Source organism: Dermacentor variabilis, chromosome 2 (assembly GCF_050947875.1).
Source record: "Dermacentor variabilis isolate Ectoservices chromosome 2, ASM5094787v1, whole genome shotgun sequence".
NCBI lineage: Eukaryota > Metazoa > Arthropoda > Arachnida > Ixodida > Ixodidae > Dermacentor > Dermacentor variabilis.
Window position 1 is genome coordinate 43,673,660 of NC_134569.1, and position 23,078 is coordinate 43,696,737.

The 23,078-nt window shown below is 47.0% G+C and overlaps 2 protein-coding genes across 5 annotated transcripts in view; both read right to left on the minus strand.

Moving 5' to 3' along the window:
* Positions 1–6,750: 6,750 nt before the first annotated feature.
* Positions 6,751–20,755, minus strand: LOC142571722 (uncharacterized). 2 transcript variants are annotated; one of them, XM_075680276.1, is made up of 3 exons: positions 20,417–20,755; positions 9,734–9,981; positions 6,751–7,898 (listed from the first exon to the last, which is right to left on the minus strand). In XM_075680276.1, the coding sequence occupies exons 2-3, from the start codon at positions 9,860–9,862 to the stop codon at positions 7,485–7,487; spliced, it is 543 nt and encodes a 180-aa protein (XP_075536391.1). In that variant the 5' UTR covers positions 9,863–9,981; positions 20,417–20,755; the 3' UTR covers positions 6,751–7,484. The 2 variants fall into 2 exon arrangements, with proteins under 2 accessions (XP_075536391.1, XP_075536390.1); XM_075680275.1 differs by lacking the exon at positions 20,417–20,755 and adding an exon at positions 12,580–14,130.
* Positions 15,443–23,078, minus strand: part of LOC142571721 ((3R)-3-hydroxyacyl-CoA dehydrogenase-like) — a 76,486-nt gene continuing 68,850 nt past the window's right edge. For all 3 annotated transcript variants that reach the window (XM_075680270.1, XM_075680271.1, XM_075680272.1), the window contains one exon: positions 15,443–16,228. In XM_075680270.1, the coding sequence (XP_075536385.1) occupies positions 15,460–16,228 (769 nt within the window). In that variant the 3' untranslated portion in view covers positions 15,443–15,459. The remainder of the gene's footprint in view (positions 16,229–23,078) is intronic.

Here is a 23,078-nt window from a genome sequence, read left to right on the forward strand (position 1 = left end):
TGCTTTAGGACACTTAATATTTTCTTCTAAGACCATTTAAAAAAGAGTGAACACTGGACAGCGTTCACTCGTTCTCTTTTAGCAATTCCATATGGCAAAATTTTGATGGACGCTCGCCAGACCAAATGCACAACTGTCCCAACGTCGACGTGGTACAAGAGGACTTAGCCAGTGAAATGACAAAACAAGGATGCTTTTCACGGTAACTGTCGAGCTTGATGCGATTACCTTTCACAGAATGTAGCGACACACTGCAATGACACCGCTGAATCGCGTCATGCATGCCATCCCCGTACTGCAGCCGGTCTCCTCTCTCGAAAAGACAAGGACGAAAGGAAGACGCGACACACACAGGCGCTTACTTCCAACAATCTTTATTTCGAGCAAAGGACCCACACATTTATGTAGCTATATAGCGCCTGTGTGCGTCAAGTCTTCCTTTCGTCCTTGTCTTTTCACGCGCTATAAGCCTCACGGCTTCGAATGAATATGTCGCTGCCCGCGGTCACTCGTGGGGCACAAGCGTCGGGCTTCTGTGCTTGAGGAAACCATGTGATGCGTGTCCGATTCCGCCCAGCGTCAGATAAATTTTAAAGGATATTCTTAAGTTGAAGAGCAGGCTAAAGAGGAGACAGACAGACAGACAGACAGACAGACAGACAGACAGACAGACAGACAGACAGACAGACAGACAGAGAGACAGACAGACAGACAGACAGACAGACAGACAGACAGACAGACAGACAGACAGACATTTACAAAGTGACTGAAGTAGGCTAAGTGTGCTAATCGAATCGCATTACAACGCGCAGAAACAACGCAGTGCTGGAATCTAAATTATACGAAGCTTGTTTGAGTTAACGAGGTGGCAGGAGCAGTGGATGACACGAGCGCAGCATCGTAGCCTGCGTCTGTTACCTGTCTGTGTAGCGAAGACTAAGACGATGTATGATGCTTTAATGGTAAAAGGAAGCATGCATACTGATGGGAGGTGTATGCACAGAGGTGTGACACTTATCTAAATACACTAAAGGCTTCGTACCCCGTGTAATCACAGTGGCAAATTCATTTTTGGCGACTGGCCAAGAATGGGCGCGTACACGGTGGCATATACCCAGTGTCGCATGCCCCAGTGTCGAAGCTGTCTGTTCGGGCACGTATACCCAGTGAGCCAACTTGTATACAAGGCCAGACAGCAGCCCGCCGCAAATTGCCTATGCGGGCACCTAACCCGAGGCCCAAGTTATCTACTCGGCAGGTCAGTCGAGCCGGTCCCGACGTGGGACTAGCCGGGTGCGCGACGAGTTCGCGTCCTCGCCGGACCTACAATAAAAGTTTCTTCACTCACTCACTCACTCACTCAGGTCAGTCGAGGATGAAAAGGAAGGAAGGAAAGGTAGGGAGGTCAACCAGGCGCACGTCCGGTTTAGCCAACACGTACCCAGTGTCCAAGCTGGGCCGCTGGGTCTGGCGAGGGCCAACGCCAAACAATGGAGAACAGGTAAAGAGAGCTATGCTTTTAGAAACCCACCAAGAATCATTTGGTGTTAGAGGCAGCGCTGTTCTGCCAAGCGTTGCTCACATTATTAAATCCGTTCAGCAAACTAGATCGCAATGTAAAACTGGATGCGCATTCGCAAAGTTTCTCGAGCTGAATTCAGAAAACTTTTCATCGCTAAGTGTTTTTTGCCGTTGTCCGGCGGCCTTCGCTAATAATGTCTGACATCGCGATTGACTGGAATTGCTACTTACGAACAGTTATACCGTCAGTTATACCGTAAGTGCTTTTCGTAACTACGGGTTCTAGTTCTTACAAATTGTTTGTTGCTTGTAAATGCATTCGCTATCGACTCAGTCTCTAATCCGATTCGCTGACATCTGTTCCTGTGAAACTGCAGCCCATGCAGTAAAAGCTTTGCGAATGCGAAGGCGCTACCCTAATTAGCGAAGCCTTCATTCATAAGAATAAAAAGCTGCCCGCGCACTGTCGCTGATAATAAGTCGGCTGTCACGGGGACAGCCCGTGACAGCCGACCCTACAGAACGACTCTATAGCCTGCTCCAGCGGAGCGCTGGCGTGCGCGCTGCATTTTAAATACGGGCACACTTTCGCAAGCATGGCTGCAGGGTAATTTTGATAAATTCGATATAACAGCGAAGACAGGTGCCAGTTGATGAAAACAGCTGGTATGAGTGAAGAACCCAGCGAATGCAACGTTTCTTACGCGAATGTGTACAGTATGAGTGAGTGAGTGAGTGAGTGAGTGAGTGAGTGAGTGAGTGAGTGAGTGAGTGAGTGAGTGAGTGAGTGAGTGAGTGAGTGAGTGAGTGAGTGAGTGAGTGAACGAACGAGTGAGTGAGCGAGCGAGCGAGCGTTTAACCCTGTTTATTTGAGCGCTACATAAATCAAAGGAAAACAAAAGTAATAAAGGCCTCAGTGCTTAAGGTAAATGCATTCGCATAAAAAATTAGTTCTTAACCCAGGGAGCCATACATAGAGAGGCTTCCTGCTCGTTATGCGCCAGTCTTGATAGTTGTCGTCGCCTGAACCACGGAAATGCAGTCCTTTAGATGGTCCGAAGCCTTTGTTGGACATACGCTTGGCCTTCCCACAAGATCAGTTCGTTTTAACCACACAATGAAGTGAAGGAAAGACGGGAAGAAAAGAAGTGAAATTGAACTTGTAGAAATGGTAGCAAAGGCGAAAGCATCATTGTACGTCCGGAGGGCCCAAGGTAGACGAGATGATCATGAAAAGAAATCGATAAAAAGACGAAAGAGAGCGCGAACGTTGCCTAGATTGATTGTGTGTCAAAAAAAGAAAGAAGGAGAAGCAAATGAAACAAAAAGGAATAAGATAATTAGTCGGAATGCATTTCTTTTGCTGAGTATACGGCGGCAAGCTGTGCAAATCCTGCGTTCAGGGAACAGCGCGTTGTTCTTGTTGGCGGTTTCACGGTTGCACCCCGTCCGCCCCGTGACTGTGCAACGTCAGAAAGATAGCATAGTCTGGTCGAGCCAGCGCTTTCTTTTGTAACTCACATTGTTGAATAATGCAGTCGAGAGGAAGAAAAAAGAAAATGGCAGCTCACGGGCTCAGTAAAAAAAAAAAAAAACCATGAGTAAACTTACTAAGCTATCGAAGAGACTGGGGCTCTCCCTACCACATTTCTTTCTCCCTGTGCCATATCACTTTCTAAATTATTATATTCCGCCCCCCCCCTTTTTTATCAGATATTCATCGATGTGAGTTTACTATGATAAACTTCTAATAGCAGAGTGTTTTTGGTACATGGACTTGCGTAGACACTTCATCAACGATGACGGTAGACGTGCTGGAGACAGCTACATTCACAAGAAATACGAGCAACACGTAAATCGAAAACGCCAAAGGTGTTCGTAATATCGGGATACTTATGGCACCGGCAATGAAATGGCATGCTCGGGACGTTCTCGGAGGCGCACGGCTCTCAGGCTCGCGTCGTGCCTGGCCTCGGCAAACCACCGCCCTCAGGCCGAACCGCCAAGCCCCGAGCAGCCACACTGCCAGATGCTGCGCTTTCCCCCGTCTCCTCGTTCTCGCTGTGGCACTTCAAGCCGTCGCTCGCATCGCCTCAGGCTCGCGCGTGCGTCGGCAAGAGGGGCTCTTCTGCAGCGGAGATAAGTTCGCCACGGGCCTCCTGCGGACCATCATCAGCGCCAACGTGGAAGTGATCCGGAGGGCGGAGCCGATTAAGCTCGGCGACGCCGACCACCTGGGCCTGCTGTGGCTGAGGAACGGTCGCGCGTACAACGTGCACACGGTGCGACCGTTCGGGCTCATCGAGAGCGACTGCGACAGCGACGATCTCTGGATCAGGGTGGTGATTCCGCTGGCGTTGGACGCGCCAGAGTTCCACTTCGACTGGGAGGCGCCCGGTGCCCTGATGGGCGGCCTGTTCGTGCTCTCGTACGAGAAGATGGCCGCCAACGTCACCATCGAAGTTCCCAAGGTATACGTGCGGATCGCGAGCGAAAATACAGAGAGCCGGTACAGCTGGCGCGAAACTCTGATTGATTGATTGATTGATTGATTGATTGATTGATTGATTGATTGATTGATTGATTGATTGATTGATTTTAACCACCTGGGGTTCTTTAGCGTGCACCTATACTTTAGCAGGACAAGGGCCTCCTCCTCGGATCAGTGTGCAACCATGGATGTTATTGTCACGTGATGACGGATGATGATTCTTGCATTCGCGATGCATACGTTCGTGGAAAAACCGCGTCGCTGGGTTGAGTTGGATTACTGCAGCAAAAAGAAAAGCACCAGTGGTATGAAGTTAAGAGATGAATAGTCGTGGCTAGCGGCTCTACTCAGCTGCACAGCTTTTGCCAGTACCGAGCCTATACTGTACTTACAGCATAAGTTCGGTGTATATAGTCGTAGAAGCATATGTTAGTTAGTGCTGCCTTGCGAAAGACTTCCATGACGTTTTATCAAAATGTTTAGCAGCCTGGTGGGTTTTACTGAAGAAATTCAATCTGGCTCATTGTTGGCCAGCACTCAACACTATGCAGTCACAGCGCACCAACTTTCAGAGCCTGTCTCTTCTGACGCCTTTTCAGAACGCCATCTAAATGCGTAGCCCTTACCCATTTGAACCAAACTCCTGTACTTCTCCGTCCCCGGATGACTCCAATCAAGAATATACGCCTTCACCACTAGGAATTCAGTAAAACACACCTCTCTGTTTTCTCACTGCAGTTCAAGTTGCGCGGCCAGGCGCGCTCTCGCTTAATCGATTACCGGACGGTGGTGAGCCAGGGCCTGGCATTCGGCAAGCCGGGCGTCACGGGCGGCTTCTCAGCGGTGCTGGCGACGCTCTTCACGACGCTCAATTCTGTCTCCCCCAACGTGGTGGCAGACTTGCTCGACATCCTGATCCGCAGGCTGCTGCAGCGCTTCATCCAGACCGTGTCCCTACCCTTCTAGGGGCGCCGTGCCTCGAGGCCTATCCGTTTAGACGATTTGTGGAGTGTTTTTTCCTCGCGGCGTTTTAAGTATAACAAATAAACTTGTATGTATGTATGTATGTATGTATGTATGTATGTATGTATGTATGTATGTATGTATGTATGTATGTATGTATGTATGTATGTATGTATGTATGTATGTATGTATGTATGTATGTATGTATGTATGTATGTATGTATGTATGCACTCAGTTCTTGAGCATACCGTAGCTGACGCAACAAATGAAGAATGGTGATACGACACGGAAATCGTAGTACAGGCATCACAGTATGATAGCACGAGACCTGAACAAAACTAATATAGGCACAACAGCTGGGTAACATCCGCCACGGTTGCTTAGTGGCTTTGGCGTTTCGCTGCGAAGCACGAGGTGGCGGAATCGAATCCCGGCCACGGCGGTTGCATTTCGATGGGAGAGAAATGGAAAAACGCTTGTGTAACGTGCATTAGGTGCGCTTTAAACACCCCGAATGGTCGAAATTCATCCGTAGTTCTCCCCCTGCAGTGTGCCTCATAATCATATCGTGGTTTTGGCATGTAAATCCCAAGAATTTATTTTTTAGCTGGGCAATAACGACAAGGTGATAGTGCATTTAGTTACTGCAGTCAGCTCTATATGAGCTAGGAAATCGCCCGAGCGGGCTCGTTTTTCAAGCTTTGGTACAGGCAGGGGGCATGCTGACCTAAAATTGGTGTCCGAGCTGAAGTATACCTATGGCCGAATCATGCTCGGTGGGTTTCCAGCCAAGCGTTGTAAGCATTTCGTTTAGTATGTACTTCTGCATAGAATAATTGATCAAATCCTATAGTTCGGCCTTTGCGAAGAATTGCGTCGGACATAACCTAGTTTTAAAACGTTTCCTGGTCAATGAAAGAAAATGCGTGTAGAAAGATTGCTTGAAAAAGGCTTGCGTATGGATCCGTGATTTTCAGTAGTTTTCAGGAGTTTCTCAGGTGCCATTGGAACTATATAAAATATTTTCAGTAATGAGGTGTTCGTCTAAAAGTACTTCACGTGAGAGTCTCTAAGGGTATAGAGGGGACGGCGGCTCATGACCACATTTCCCAGTAAATGAATCAAGGTAATTGAAGTGCCACTGGACATTGAGCCTTCTTCTTGTTTTTATTGTTACTTCTTTAGCTTCGTGAGTGCGATGAACCAACAACGCAAATACGAGATGCACCTCAAATACTGCATCATCTTGACGACACAGTCAAGCCTTAGCTGCCAATTCTCCTGAATTATTCGTAAATCGTACGAATTTAGGCTCGTTTTACGATTTTAGGAATGCTACGTCAGGCTTTACGAAAAATAAATTCTGTTTGTGAACGAGATTCGCTCGTCAGGCTCCGAAATGTCCGTTGGAAGCTTTTTTGAGGTGAAACGACGCCAGAGGGGTACTTGCTTCGAACACGCTCCTGAAGCATTCGAAATCGGCAACCGCGAATTTTCTGGTAAGGTCATTGTGACCTAAAAACAATGTGTACCTCGTTAATCTCTGTTGTTCTAAGATATCTGCCATGCTTGTGTGTTGCATCTAAATGTAAGTATGTAAACGATTGTTAATGAAGCAAGTATGTATCCCTCAGACGTACGGCACGTGCTCAGAGCAAGGTAAAAAAAGAAATATGTGCAACTACATCTCAACCCCCCCCCGCCTTCCCTCCCGCCCCACCCCCCAAAAAGGAAAACACGCTCCTTGGACAAAGTTTACAAATGCATCATTTTATTGGGTATTTTTTGTCGGCAAGAGTAAGTTTAAGTCATTGGGTTGTTGCTGAGCAGAAGTACTGCAGAAGGACTACGGCCTCCATATTTGCCTTTCTCATCCGCAAAATGTATCGGGCTGTTATACCAAGCGAAGCCAGGAAGCAAAGAGCCTTCATCTTTAAACACCGGAAAAGCCTATAGAGTGAGTGCAAATTATACGCGCTGTTTCTGCGCTACATAAACAAAGGGGCATGGTTAGTAGGTAACAGACTGCAGGAGGGCGCTGCCAATAAAGTGCGTTGCGTCTTTCCTGAGTTTCCTTGATTCTAATTTCTCTGCGAGTATGTGCTCTCCACCTGTGTTCGTCTGGGTGATTATGCGCTGGCTACAGCGCATCAAGAAAGCTCTTTTCGCAAACGTTAATCAAAGAAGAACCAACAAACAAAAGCACGCCACAAATATAGCGTCAACGCTCATTTAATCTTTGGTATTTTATTTGGAACAGCCCCAAGCGGAATCAGTACCGTCGTAATGTAGGGATTGCTTCTGCTCGATTCCATCTCACTCTTATCATCCACCGTTCACGGTCGGCTGATCGATCCAGTTGATGACGTGGGCCGCTGAAGAAGCGCGAAAAGGAAGGACCATTGAAATAGAATTGTTACATTAACCCCGCCTATAAAACGCTCTGGAGAACTACTCTACTGCGCTCCTTCTTTTCTCTCTTTCGACGTGTCCTCCCTTCTTCGAGGTTCAAAAAGGAATCGGCGTGGTTGCGACGTAGTTCCTCAATATGCGAGTCAGTATGATCTCGAACAACCGCGTCTGCACAGATGGTATCAGCTGTTGCAGTAGCGCCAGCAGAGAAGTCATTGCCGTCGTGGCCGGAGGCATCCCCGTGAACTCGAGCCGAAGGTTGTGCGCTCTGCGAACCGTGGCGAAAGGAACCCACGGCTCGGCGTTGTCGCCGCTGTTTTTCACCTTTGGCGTGACGAGGCCGATGTCGACGTCGAGCGAGTCAACCCTGACGGTCAGCTGACCACCGGCAAGCGCGGTACTGCCGAAGGGGGCCGACAGGTCGAACACGATGTACGGCTTTTCCAGGTTCAGTCTGAACACCAGGTTCATGGTCGTTTCGTTGCACTCGCTGGTGAACGTGTCACGGACCTGCGCACACAGAGGGTGGGCGCGCTTGTTTCTTGTTTTTTTTTTTTAATTGCAAGTAAACCGTTTCAGCACTGCACGACCCACTACCGCGATGCATTGCGTCGAGAGGGTACACACGGCGTTGTGCACGCGATAAACAGTAGCAAGTTGGGCGTGTCGGTATGCAAATACCTCTTTAGTTACAGTGCGAACAAGATAGACGGGAACATTCCTTATTTTTGTTTCGTTCGGTCGCGATCGCGCTGATGGTGCGCATGAGGAGTTTCCACAGCGCTCAATATCCGGTACCTCCTTGGGAGCAGCGCGCATGTCTGAAACGAACTGCGTGTCGCGCTCTATTATTCTACTTAATGCTTCGATCTCATGCTGCGACCCCGCCGAATCCTTTACATCTACAGCAGAAAGCTCTCTATCAAGTGGGCGCTTGACACCATTTTTAAAATATTTAGTCTTGTGATGATCTGTAGTACCTAGCGGGAGCAAAATTTTAGTAAGCCAGGGTGTTTTATGAAAGAACGCGACCACATGTCTGTCAAAAAAGCATAAACGAATTGCAAAGGAAAATGATACTTGCGTTTGTAGCTCTTTTCTATCGAGTTAATCTCAGGTGAAGATAAGTTGTAGAGCGCTGCATCATTAACCGCCTTATTCCTCAGTCTTTATCATCTCTCTCCCTTTTTTTTTTCTGCTCCCATGACGGCCCATTTTTTTTTTGTTGACTGGGTAATTTCAGTAGAACAAGTTTGCTTCACGCAGTGAGCTAACGCAAGTAGCTCGGGGTCCTTTTGCACGTTGCAAACAGGAGGACTTCCCTTGGGTACACTGCGGTCGTACCTTTCGGCCGCGTCATTGGTTTCTATTTATCCTGCACCCACCCGCGGGTTACATTGTCCCGCCGCAGCACATTTAGTGGCTGCGGTTAACGAATTCTACAGGTTTACTGCCTTACGCCTTATTAAGCTCTCCTCAATAATCTGGAAGCGTTCCTTCGCCTGCGCCCAATTGGAAAGCCGGCTTTTGTCTACAGGCAAGATATTTGAAAACATATGTCGACGTTCGTCGGCCTACAGTGCTCCGAAGACATTGTTGCGTTTTTTTTTTCTTTTTGAGATCAACAATCCTGTGTGATCGCCTTTGATCACACGAAATCGTTCTTGTGGTCACATGTGTTCAAGAAAGCTTCGATCCTTCATCTTTCTGTTCGCTCTTTCCCCTTACCCTGTGTCGCATAAGCCAACCAAACCCTTTTCCTGCTAGCTTCCCTATCTAAATCTCTTCATATTCTATCTATCTATCTATCTATCTATCTATCTATCTATCTATCTATCTATCTATCTATCTATCTATCTATCTATCTATCTATCTATCTATCTATCTATCTATCTATCTATCTATCTATCTATCTATCTATCTATCTATCTATCTATCTATCTATCTATCTATCTATCTATCTATCTATCTATCTATCTATCTATCTATCTTTAAAAAAATTGTTTCTCAGTAGTGAAATTTTCCCTTCGACATTACAGCCCGTCGCGTAGTTTGTACATCAATTAGGAGAAACGCATTCGTGATATATGCGCAGTGTTGGAGTCGCCACGTACACAAGCAAGTGATCCGTGCTTGCGCTTGAGGCTGCACCCTGTCAAACTACAGGCACGAACCGCCCCTATTTGCCATTATGAACAGACTTGTCGCCATAGCGAGCTCGTGCGCGTAGTGAGCATAGTATCGTGGAGAGAGCTACGTTACGTCCGATACGTTATGCCCCTGCAGCACGCGCCGACTCGCGCCGAGTTGCTGCCCATGCGTCAGGGAGAAAAAAAAAACGAGACCTTCACGGTGTGCAGGTTGTAGACGCGCCCGTTTCTCAGCCACACAAGACCCAGGTTCTCGCTGTCGCCGACGCGCAGCGGTGCGGTGGCCCGCAGAACTTCGCGGTTCACCTCCATCACGTCGGACATCAGCTGAGTGAAGCTGCCGTCGCTGCGGCAGATGAAACGCCACTGTCGACGCACCCGTCGCAGGGGCCGCTGTTCCGCCACGCCTTGGTCCGACGCAGAAGAAGAAGCGGCGGCGACCCCTGTGTAAGCGTGAGGCTCGGTAAGGATATTGCTGCGCTGATCGGACCTACGGCAATGTGCCAAAATGCGTGTGACTCGCTTTGACAACCAACGTCAGACTCTCCAGTGTGCCTTGAAAAGATTGGATTAAAAATTATGGGGTTTTACGTGCCAAAACCACTTTCTGAGGCACGCCGTAGTGGAGGACTCCGGAAATTTAGACCACCTGGGGTTCTTTAACGTGCACCTAAATCTAAGTACGCGGGTGTTTTCGCATTTCGCCCCCTTCGAAATGCGGCCGCCGTGGCCGGGATTCGATCCCGCGACCTCGTGCTCAGCAGCCTAACACCATAGCCACTGAGCAACCACGGCGGGTGAATAGAATGGATGACAGGTCATTTACAGAAACGAAGATCTTCGGAGCCTGGCCTCACAGTTCATTAGCCTAGGAAGCAGTTCGAGCGCTTCTGCACTACCTGAAGGCAGCAGACTTGAGTACCCGACTTTAGACATCCTACACCTAACTTAGTGCATGTGAAAGTGCGGTATAGACTCATGTTTTCTCTCTCTCTCTCTGTGTGTCTTTAACTCCCCATTCCCCTCCCCACGTGTGGGCTAGCAAACTGGACTCCGTCTGGTTAACCTCCCGGCCTTTCCTTCTTCCCTTCTCTCTCTCTCTCTCTCTCTCTCTGCGTGTGACCACGTTGTGCTGCTTTAGCGTGCTTCCCAGTGCTCCAACGTGCTAATAGTAACGCGTGGGCATGTCGTAGACAGTATATAATCCGCACCGCCTGCGGCGGTTCTTATCGGTACACTGCACGGATTAGGAGTGTTCGCGCGGTGGTATGTGCTGGCCACGCGATGGGTTAGGATTGCCTTCACGCGAGCTTTACTCGGCGCCGACAATGTCGTATGTGTTGTCTACGGCCACTTATTGGGCCACTGTCCTCGATTTGAAGGACAATCACTCCTGAACGCACTCCGACCACTGGACGATCAGCCGTCGTCCTAGCAGACGGTGTATTGCAAAAACCATCGCCATCAGTCGTCGGTCCGGAAAAAAGGGAAGATACTGTTGCGCTTTTTTGAAAACGATTGATCTGTGCGAACGCATTACATTAGACAACCGGGCGAATTTCGTTTAACATCCCGGACGCACACACACACAAACGCACAAACGCGCGCGCGTGCGTGCGTTGGGTACGCGAGAGTTGATATGGCGCATATGTTTCCTCAGCTTTGTGGAAGCGAAAGAAATGATTTCACCCACCGTGGTTGCTCAGTGGCTATGGTGCTGGGCTGCTGAGCACGAGGTTGCGGGATCAAATCCCGGCGACGGCTGCCGCATTTCGGTGGGGGCGAAATGCGAAAACACCCTTGTACTTAGATTTAGTTGCACGTTAAAGAACGCCAAGTGGTCAAAACTTCCGGAGTCCTCCACTACGGCGTGCCTCATAATCAGAGAGTGGTTCTGGCACGTAAAACCCCGTAATTTTTTTAGATATGATTAAACATATTCAATATTGAAATATCGCGCGCGGCAATTTTGCGTGTATTTTCAGGTTTCCTTGCCGCTCGGAGAAGCACTTTTATGTAGCACGTATTGAGCAAGAGAAAGCTGGGTCGGGAGATTTTTGTATCTTGCTCTTGAATGTTCTCATTGACAGTTTTAATCTAATCATATCTGATTATTCTGATGAAATAAGTTGATTACTAAATTAATACCAATTATGTAATTAGCTGGAATGCAAAAAATGATCAGAGTATTGCCAAAGCGTCGGCAAACAACATTACCTTAGTTCTGTCCAGCTAAGTGGCATTCGCATATTTTTAAATCTTGGTGCATGATAGTTGGGACACCCTGTATATAAAGCGCAATTTACCGATTACGCCCCAGTCGCCTTCGTTAGTTTGAATTGTTCGTCACGGGAAATAAAAATCCTGGGCATACAGGGGTCCTGTTTTACAAGGATTATCTGGTTTCGATTCCGTCGGGTGATATATGAAAGCGTCGTAGCCCCTTCTGGCCGGTCCAAGGGCCCTATAAACTGGGGGCCGAATTCACAAAGAGTTTCTTTCGCGAGTGCTGTTTGCCATTGGCCAGTCGCCTTCGCTGATAATATGTATAGCCTCGGGATTGGCTGAAATTTTGTCTTACGAACAATTTTAGCTTAGGAGGATTTTGGGAATTTGGACGTAGAACTTGCAGCGCTTATAAGGGGCATCCACCTTTAGCTGGGGCATACCTTGCGGTCTCGGTGAAAATAAATTTTGCCCACTGGATGCTAGAAGTCTGGCACAGTTGAACTGCTCTTGGCGCGCCCTAGTAGATTTGAACAAGACAAATGTCAGGGGTAAACAGACGCTGATATCTTTGACAATTTTACCACGCAGTCAAAAGTTTAACTGAGAGATACGAAGCACTGTGTGCATCTTTAGGCAGCTCGATTAAAATTAATTTAGCAGCTACCAGGCAACGCGTCTTTTATGAGTCAGTTTTTTTTTCCGTTTCACCTCCCCCCCCCCTTCCCTCCTTATTGTTTTTGTTCATTCAGCAAATAAACTACGGCACCGCAAACACGAAAAAAAAAAAAAAAAGGTCAGCGCTTTGTACTTACCGATCTGGCACCTTCCATATACCAAAAGAAGTGACAACAGAATGAGATATTCGCTAAACGAACGAACCATAACAAAGCGCAATTACTTCACTTCATAGCAGTCCCAACGAAATATATCTACGAGGGGAACCACGGCGATCCAGGAGGGACGCCTTATGATCGAACGAAAGGAGCGGTCTTCACGTGGAAAGCTTTACGAGAACTTTTATCAATTAACAGGTGATTAACGTTTTGCTTGCTCCTGAAAAACGCATTTAAATGCATTTGCGATGTAACTTCATAAAAATAAACTGCCCCACTTGCAAGGCAGTACCGGCTCATACGTTTCTCGGAAGGCAAGCGTGTACTCAGGCGGCCGCTAATATAATTCTCATTAGAAACCTTCGTCGTGCGTTCTGGCGCTCAATCGTTTAAGTGAATTAAGTGCCTCGGAGGCCGTCGAGTAATTATGGCCGAGGTCACGAAGCTCGGATCGTGGAGGCGGGGAGAGATGGCACGAAGAAATCGCATCCCTAGTTGCCGCTTGACTTGTGGATGAAAGTAAAAATTTTGGGGCTAATTCAACGTTCGATGAAGGGAGGTTGCTCTCGAAGCCTGGCAAGCCTTTATTTAAGTTTTGTCCCAAATTAACGGCTCGGAAATGTAACCCGCTTTATTTTAAACATGTAAAAAAATTTTTAGTAAAGAAAAACGCTGGTGGCCTCTACCGTATTCCCGTCTTTTACTATATAAGAGGCAGCAAGGCTGACATACACAAGGGAAATACTTGTAATTGATACCGAAATAAAGAGCCATTATGTATTATACTCATCTTCGGTCACGAAGTTTTAAGTCTGAATTCTATTACGAACTTGACGGTTGTGAGTCTTCGAGGCTATTCCTCTTCCTTTTTACGATTCTCCCAGCGTGCACGCAGTTCGAAGTCAGAATGTGCGTTTCGTTCTCTTCATTTCGTAAACAGGCGTGCCGCAAAACTTCGACGGATACGTGTGTTGTAAACGAACGGCCCCCCAATGACGTCATATCCCGGCATGCCGGATGTGATAGCGGCTGCTGAGCGGGGCGGATACTTTTTGTATGCGTAATAAAGTGAACTGAGCGACGAATTTGAAGCCGGATGTGTCGGAGGTGGGATTGTAAATTCCGCTAATTACGTTTGCTTCGGATAGCCGTCACCTCAAGCTCCATTTGCACGATAATATATGGTGAAAATCTGTTAAGCGAGATGTGCGTTATTACGTTTAGGTGTTTAGCATTTTGTTTTTGTTCGTTGTGGTTCATGGTGGTTAGTTACCAATGAATTCTCTTGCCGGATAGTTTGTAGCTAAGTCGCCTTCAATTTTGGTCTGAGAACTCGCGCGGGCTGGACGCAGTCTATATACTCGTATGTTTAAAGAACTCCAAAGTGACAAAGCGTCATTATCCTGCAGTGGAAGGTGCTTTGATCACGTCCACAACGTTTTGTTTGATTTTTACTCAACGGGGTTCAACGTCTCTAAGCTGCACAGCCGGCTTTAAAGACGATGTAATGAATAATAATTTTGACCAACTGGTTCCGAAATCTGCAAAAAATTTATATAAATTTTCTTTCGCCCTCTCTTTATTTTCATCTTTTCACCGTTTTACCTACGTAGCCAATCGCGCCGGTCTAACAGTGGCGTGGCAGTGTTCGAGCCAATGACGATGGTATAAAAGCTTAGATGATGATGCTGATTAATTTTTATTCGAGAATAAATGTGCAAATTGCCCATATATGGGAATAGGAGGGCGGGGGTTAATAACAGGCAAACGGTAAGGAGAAATATTGCAAGGGATAGCCAATACACCCACACGTGCGAAGTCCCACACGAACAGTAGCACGGCGCTGGCTCGACCGTCGCTGTTCAGTGCTGCCAATACTTCGATGCCTTAACAGAAAATTAAATACGCAGTTGCAAAAACGAAAAGACCATTGGGGCTCATTACCGCCTTGCCCTGAATCCTTAACAGCTCCGATGGTTCCTTTGCTCAGCGCTGGGGTTCTAGGTCACTGGTCGACATTCCTGCCTATCACTTCTGTTTCAACAACCTTCCTGAGACCCGAAAACTCAGGAACACGCTCGCCCTTCAAGTTGATTCTTATACCGACTGGTATTTTACGAATTATAGATGTGAAAAACCGTGCAAAAGTACATCGCTTAGATGCTGAAGACAGATCTAATCTCAAAAAAAAAAGGGGGGGGGGGAGGGGGAGGGTTTACGGGTAAAACCACTTTCTGATTATTAGGCACGCGGTAGTGGGGGACTCCGGAAATTTGGGCCACCTGGGGTTCTTTAACGTGCACGTAAATCCAAGTACACGGGTGTTTTTTCGCCCCCGCTTGAAATGCGGCCGCTGTGGCCGGGATTCGATGCCGTGACCTCGTGCTTAGCAGCCCAACACCATAGCCACTGAGCAACCACGGCGGGTTAGACAGAATCTCCGTGCACGTGGACAAGCTAACCATCTGCTCACGTTTGTTATAAAAAATCTGCTTTCTTTGCGTAAACAAAGAGAGAAAGATGATGCAGTCTTGGGATGGTTGATGCTGTATCTTAGATTTTGAGTGAACCCACGGTATTCACAATGTGCTTCACAGGTGCTTTCCGTCGTCCACGATGGCAAGACGATCTCGATCAAAGTAGCGTCAATATTTTGCAAAGCTGGCAACAAGCAGGTGACTACTCCTGTACACTGTCGCACATATCTGACTTTATATGTGAGATGAATATTACAAGTAATTGCTTTCGAGTGAACTTTGAAAGAGATTGAAAGTAATGCGACACAGTGCACGAAAGCACGAGGTCTTGAGACGAGCGCCGAAGATGCACTGATAAGACGACAAACAAAGCAACATTTTATTACGACGATAACTTAAAGCCCCCGCTGTCTATCATCCTCTGCAACCCGGCCTGAATGATGGGCCTAAGTATAGCTAGCTTAACGGCCGTGGGTGGACGCTCGAAGAACATGGTGATTGGCCTGCCCGAGATGGGCGCGAACGTTTTCACCTCGATCTCGACCGTGTCCACGTACACGATATCTAGCGACGTGATCTCCACGTGTCGGTTAGGGTCGTTCCTGTTTACTCGCACTCCGACGTCCATCTCGAGTCCGCTGAGCGTGTAGGAGACGTTTCTGTCGCTGTTGGCACCGAACAGGATGGAACGCCTGCGGTGCAGCACGATCGAAGGCGACAGCCTGAGCGGTAGCAGCGCTTCGGCGACGCTCTCGTTGCAGAAAGTCTGCGGGGTTCCGCGCAGCGACAGCGTGTCAAGCCCGTCGAGCGTCACGTTCATGCCCAGCTCCTGGCCGATCTTGAGCGGCCTCGGGTCCTCCAACACGCGCTTGCCGAACGTCAGCAGCAGGTTGATGGTGTTGGTGAACTTCTGCGTGCCCTTGCAGATGTGCTTGGCAAGCCCTTTCTCGCGAGGCTTCGAAGCCGTCGGTCTCTTTGTCGTCGTAGTCGTCGTCGTCGTCGTCGCGATGTCCTCCTCTTGAGCAGCGGCCTGTATCGGCAGCAGGAGGACCAAGTGCAGCAGTGTCAACAACAGTGCCAAGGTCAGGGCACGCGCTGGACAACGCGCGGCGGCTGTTGCAGAACGCCGCCCCCGCATCTGAGGAGAGCGCCTGTAAGGAAAGGGTGTGAGAGAAGGCAAGGTTTGCGTAGATTGAGATCCAAACTTCCTGCATAGCTAGCGCCATTGAAAGGGGAAAAAAAGGAAACAGAGAAGAGAGTGAGCGGCGGCTGCGTAAACGAGGCGTCGCGGCGCGATCGTGACTGCCGTGTGGCGTTGTTTGGTATGCGACGCTCGATGCGCCGGCGGCCGCTCTTTCAAGTGCGGCGACGAGGAAAAGGTCGAGAAGTGCACGCGCGCGCGCGCGCGTCAGCCTTACGTTACGTGAGTATCGACGCTGGCGCTACAAAAAAGAAAAAAAAAGAAAGAAGAAAATAATCTTCGTACGCTCTCTGTGCCTTTACGCGCGCCACTATCCCGGAAGGTTTTCGAGCTATAGAACGGATGCGCGATGTGATCTGAAGCGAGAAGGCTTATCTTGCCAACCACGTAAGCATTAGTGACGTCCCCTGTTTATGGACGACCATGAATAACTAAAGAAACCTGTTCTCGCGCGATCTGTAGAAGTGCCGTGGTGCAACGAGTATATGTAACCACGGCCTCTAGGCCGGAATTAATGCCTGATGCTATCCACAGAAGCCCCGCTGTACGTCGAAACCCTTGAATGTATATAGCTACCATGATGCTTAAACGCGTATGTTTTTTTTTTCTTAATGATGTTCGCCTTGCTCCTTGATGTATTCAAGGAATAAGGTTGATACAACGTATGACCCAATGGCGACTTACTTGAATTCAGTGCAGTGCTAGTGGACGCTTCTTTCAGTAATAAAGATACAAGGTTAATAACCATTTAAAGAAAGTATAAGAAAAGGAAGGAGGAAAAATAGAAGCTATAGTGCAAATAAAGAGTCAGTTTTTGTTAGTTTTTGTCAGTCTGACTGGAGGAAGAGGTGTGCGACATGTGGATGTTGTAAAGCACCACAGAAAGTGGGAACGGATATTGTACGCTAGACTATGCCTTCAGCAGCTAAAGGTAACAGCAGCCTGCAAAATATGCAATGTGGATTCAGCGAACTTCGGCTGCAACCAAGCAGCCAACAATAGTGCACAGACAATTCAATTCCCGACGTTCTATTTTCACCGAGAAAGGCCGCTTTTTGAGATAAACATTGCACTCTGAAAAAAAAAAACAATAATATTCAAATATCTTCAGGAAGGACTTAAATTTGAAGTTCCATTTATCGTGCTGAGCGCTAAGAACTAAAGCACGAACAGCATACTAGCCCTTCTTGCTGTAACTGCTGCTGTTATAACCAGGACGATACAAAATGCTGTTTGTACGAAGTGCCTTTCTGCCTGCGCTACAAGAAAGTAGAAGATGCCACACCAACAAAAGCCCATGTAGCTACCCTCATCGCTATAAAATGAACTGAAAAGGTGTAACAGTCAACGGCAATATAAAGGAATGCAACGATATTTCTTGTCTGCATAGTTCGATTTGTGTGCACATAATTTGTGCAGCTGCCAAACTCATATGGGCATGCAGTCGCGAGCAAATGTCTGGAGACCACAGATGTGGCAAAAAAGAAAAGAAAGAAATGCGAACGCTGCGGCCGAGGACCGAACCCGCAACCTCGTGCTTACGTGGGCAAAGCCATATCCACAAAGCCACATCGAGAGGCATTAAATGTTCCCAGACATAAGCATTAGGGAAAGCAAGATTACGTCAGGGCAAGCCAAGCCGAATCGATAATGAAATTGTTTTCCATTGTCATGGTGCTGTTAGTCTTGAGCGGCAAACTGGCCTGGTTTCCCGCACTGAATGATGAGGATGACGATGATGATGATGACGCAGGAGCGCGAGCTGGCTTTATCCTCCAGTTCACCATATTGTCCCGCGTCCACCGATCTGGTTTCGGCCTGTGGCCATTTGTCACCGGGTAATCGCAGTTATCAAATTATTACTCGGCGCAAGGCGCGCCTACTCCTATCCTAAAGTTATTGAATGTTGTCGACGATTCCACAGCAGTTTCTTGTCTAACCATATTGAACGCCCAGTGAGAATAGTGCACATTCTCATATGCACACGAGTGCCAGCGATAATTCAGAAATATACGGTGGCACATGCATGTGTAAATAGCTGACGGACTTAACCCGTGCGATCAGCTGCGGCGACCGACGACTGAGCGCGCGCCGCAATTGCCATAATGCGAGTGTTGCTCGTCTTTCTGGCCACAAGTTCGTTCAATAAGGAGTCAAATTCGTTGCTGAGACATTTGGAAGTGTTTGTTTCTTCGCAAACTGGGAGTCCGGAAAATCAGCGACTAATTTGATTTCTCTTTTAGCTAAGCTAAGTAAAACGGACTTTATTACCCCTTTAAGGCCCTATATAACTCGAAGTCTTCAAACCTTCGTTTAAATACATTTCTTGCATCTTAGTATCGTTTAAAAATAAAGTATCGTTTATTATTTAAGAATCTTGAATTTTTCAGTAGTTCTCTTGTGTCAACAGATCTAGGCTCCACGCTGGAATTCAGAAAGAAATACAGGTACGGGACCAACATCGACTGATGCACAAGCGAGTCTTCTCGAAAAAGTACAAGCCACTTCAATTATCTTGCGAACTGCAAATGCAGCTAGTGCTCAGTAGAAGCGGAGAAGGAAACTTGGTACATGACGTCATACTGACGTCGCAGCAAACCCGTGAAATTTTATCTTGCATTTCTCTCTGTCTAAAGCGCGCACACACACACACACACACACACACACACACACACACACACACACACACACACACACACACACACACACACACACACACACACACACACACACACACACACACACACACACACACACAAACACACACACACACACACATATATATATATATATATATATATATATATAGCGTATACGGTATATATAATAGCGGGTATTACGGAACTTTTGAGCTAAGGCCTGTTCATAAGTGCCTCAACGTGAACTGCAATAAATTTTAAATGAGCTTGTTCAAAGCTGATCTAAACAGTAGGCAATGCATCCTTCCTGTTTATTGTGTTATTTGATTTAGTGACCGATTGAATTACTGACTGAATGATTTTGAATTGAAAATGTTGGCAACATGTATAGTATGTCACCGGCTTCCCTGCAACGTTAAATTGGTAAATAAACGGTAAATAAAGACAGGTGTGTGCACTGACATTCCAGGAATATACTTTACACTTTTCTCCTAGATACAGCTCTCCTACTTAATCCCTATGAGAATACAAACAAATTGTGTTTGGAAGTAATGAGTAATGACTGAAATTATATTGATCAGATATTCTTCCACTATTAGCCTAACTCTTCATCTGCTAGCCTTCACGTTACATGTGTTGTGTCAAGACGATGTTACAGGAAAACAGGTGGACGGACGTCATAGATGTTTATTATATCCACTTTAATCGTCCGAAGGACAGAATACAGTTACAGAGTGAGTTGCACACTGAGACCCTTGTGGTGATAAACTTCCTCATAAACTAGTTTCAGGCCACTGTACTTCCTTTACCAGAAAGCAGCGCGTGAGCTGAGACTAGAGTCTGTCAGCTTCATTATTCCACTTTGTTCCCGGTAGTTCTCTGCTTCTGAGTAACGCGTCAGCCGCGCATAATAAGGTCTAGCCGTTCTGTCTATCTTTTCTGCGTCTCTCGCTTCGGTAACACTCCAGAATTGGAACTTTATCCATTGAATGATCTACTACAGCTTTCCGTGTTCGCGATACCTTTAACTGGAAAGCTCCCTCGTTCATCCATGACATTGCTTAACTATCGGCACGGTCCATAGCATAAAGAAACCATTTCTGCTTTCGCTGCGGTGATTCCTTTGCGTGCGTAGAGCACTCAACGTGAGCGAGGCACTCAAAGTCCCGAGTTGGGGACACAGTGTTCGAGCTATATATGTGGAAAACAAGCGCGCTGGCGCGCATGTCTCCCTCTGCCCGTATCAGGCCGTGATGGTCAAGAGCAGTAATCAACAGTTGTCGAACAAGGGACGTCTTCGGAACGAGCGTTTCGACAAGCGGACTTCTCTTTGTCAGGGCGAAAACAACACGCCTCGACGAAGACAAGCCTACACTTGTCGAAGCTTTGGCTTCAGGGACGTTCCTTGTTCAGTCACTGTTGATCATTCCGAGTTACAGTCTTCCGGTGAACTTTGGTGTTGTTTGGATTAAGAGCAGTAAGTTTTTTTGCCCACTCACTCGACGCCGCTGCGGCTGCAGGCTACGCTGTCGTCGTCGCGTTGCCGTTGAAAGCTTCCATCGTTCTTCATCGTCGCACTTCGAGCAAAACAACCGCCAGGTTTCAGACCCCGGAGCAGCCTCGCAAGGCCAGGGGCCTTGGTATGGTGGCCGCGGTATAAGCTGCCGCTCAATATGCTCACTTGGCCGATTTGATTAGGTGCCTCTCATAATCGATGCAGCGTCTCTTTCACGGATCGGTGAAACGTCTGTCGCGACTTCTCATTTCTTTCCGGCACAAGCAACACGCGCAAGCGTCAGGGCGGGAGAGGAGTGGTCACTGGGCAACAAGCGAACGCATTCGCGGCTGTTGAGAGTGCCCTCCCCTCCCTCCCCCACACTCTTTCCTCTTTTTTTGCTTTAACCACCTTGACTGAGTGCCATTTGGCCCGAGGGGTCGCGTTGCTCGTTCTACGAGGACGACGGCGACGGCGCGTGCGGTGATGCGTGCACAATACGAGGAGCGCGGATTGCGCGCGCAGGTATTGCGTGTATCTGCACTGCTTCCAGTGCGGTTGCGATAGCGCGGACTCTTAGATTCTATAGCGATCTGGCAATACACTCTAAGCTACTTCCCTTGGAGACAAGGCCCCTAGCGAAGGTTATATATAACCGAAGTAACAGGATTGGAAAGAGGAATGGTTAAAGAGAAAGAGGAGGTGCCATACATGAAACACATTGCGTAATCCTCTCTTCCTGAAGGAATCTGCACTGTGATGCGAGAAAAGTGGTCAAGGTCGTGCCTGAGTTCTCTTACTTACTTCCTCTCTTTTTCCTTATTTCTTTTTCAAATTTGGCTTCAGGTCTGTTTGTATTATAGGGAATTACAGCTTCGTCTAATCTGACTTGCGATCGCTGAGGAGTCTGTAGCATTTAACGCGTTCCTATAGGACAATATTATTTCTCTTTTTATTATTTGGCCGCAGTGCAACACGGCGTAAATTGTAAATAAATTAAATAGAGCACATACAAAATATTGCTCCTTGAGTTTAGAGCCCTTAGCAGTTGTTAAAATGCAATTCATTAATTCCAGTCTCAACAGAACGCGGTAGAGAACCGACTAGCTAGGTAGAAAATAGGCCTGCTGATTATATAAAATTTTATTATTTTCGCTTACTTCTTTTTGTAGGGTTAGCATACTTCTGTTCCTGCTATTACCTTCGTGTGTTATGTTTGATTCTCAGCTTTTTTTTTTTCGATGATTCCCGGAAGCGTTGGGTTATTACCTCTATATAGCTGGATATAAGGGACTTTTTCCAATGTGTTTGCATTTTATAAAAAACGAATAACCAGAGCAACACGAGACAACGATGACACTCCGATAGCATTGCTCTCTGAAACGGTAGATACCGTTCCGAAAAGGGCACTCCTGAGCGGGGAAGTTAATTTGCCAGATTTCGACTGGACTATCAAAAGTAGATAACATTCATCACGCGTCTACTATGTGTTTAGTGAACACTTAGGTGTTCTTTGTATTTCCCAATATGTAAAAGGTTGTGCGAGACATAATGCCATCTTGGATTTAGTCTTATGCAATGGCCCCAACATTGTTTCTAAAGTGTTTGTGAGCCCTGGAATCATTGACCATAACGCCAGTGTGACAGATTTAAATATATGAAGCGCCCAAGTGCTGGAGGTAATTCCAACAAAAATATGGAAGTATGAGCATAGAGACTTTGACGCTATTTCTGCGGAATTAGAATTGTACTTCCCAACATTCATGCAGTTAGCGCAAAACTTTTTTAGCGTTGTGGTGCACTTTTCATGATAAGTTATCCTTTTCATGATAGGTTACTAGAAGTAGTTTAGCGGTATGTGCGCTGTAGAATGCTAAAAAAAAAGGAGCACTATACAAAAACTGTGGCTTAATGGCCATATCCATAGGTTGGTGAGAAAAGCGAGGCGTTCATACAAAAAAAGAATTGCTATAACTTTATTTTGTCTAACTAGCAGGAAATACGAAGCGGAAGCATGATCCTCAAAGCCACATTAAAAAAATAAGCATTCATTTATTTCCCACTTTAATGATAGTCTGAAGAAAAGCACAAAAGAGTTTTGGAGACTGTAAAACAGAGCCCGAAAGATGATATGAGTGCTCCTGCTTTGACCATGCAGGTTAATATCATAAATACTGATAGAGAAAAAGCTGAGGCTTTCAATGAATACTCCACGTTGGTATTCACTCAAAGTGTGCCTGGCGAGGTGGTAGCACTTGCCGTAACGTTACGCAGTCTTCACTGCCGGACGTTCAGAGTGACGTTAATGGGGCTGACTGCGTGCTACGACACATAGACAGAACGAAGGCAGTTGGTCCTGGTGGATTATCGCCCGTCGTTCTTAAGAATTGTCATACCATTATTGCACAGTATTCGACATCACACTTAACAATGAAATTGTTTCACATGACTGGGGAGTTGCAAACGTCGTACCGGTGCTTAAATCAGGGGACAAAAAACTCGTTGAGGATTCATCAGGCCGACCTCGTTAACAGCAATTTCCTGCAAGTTGTTTGAGCACATCATTTACAGTGAAATGGTCAACCAGCTTGATTCAATCAATCAGCTTTTTCACGCCCTCTCAGCATGGTTTTAGAAATGAACTCTAACCTGTAACGCAGCTAGTT

Excerpts from the sequence above, each read along its gene's own strand:
- LOC142571722 (XM_075680275.1), bottom strand. The coding sequence starts at position 12,649 with ATGGTTCGTTCGTTTAGCGAATATCTCATTCTGTTGTCACTTCTTTTG. Across the intron at positions 9,982-12,579 it reads ATATGGAAGGTGCCAGATCG|GGGTCGCCGCCGCTTCTTCT; the intron begins GTAAGTACAAAG and ends ACGCTTACACAG. Across the intron at positions 7,899-9,733 it reads ACAACCTGCACACCGTGAAG|GTCCGTGACACGTTCACCAG; the intron begins GTCTCGTTTTTT and ends CTGTGTGCGCAG.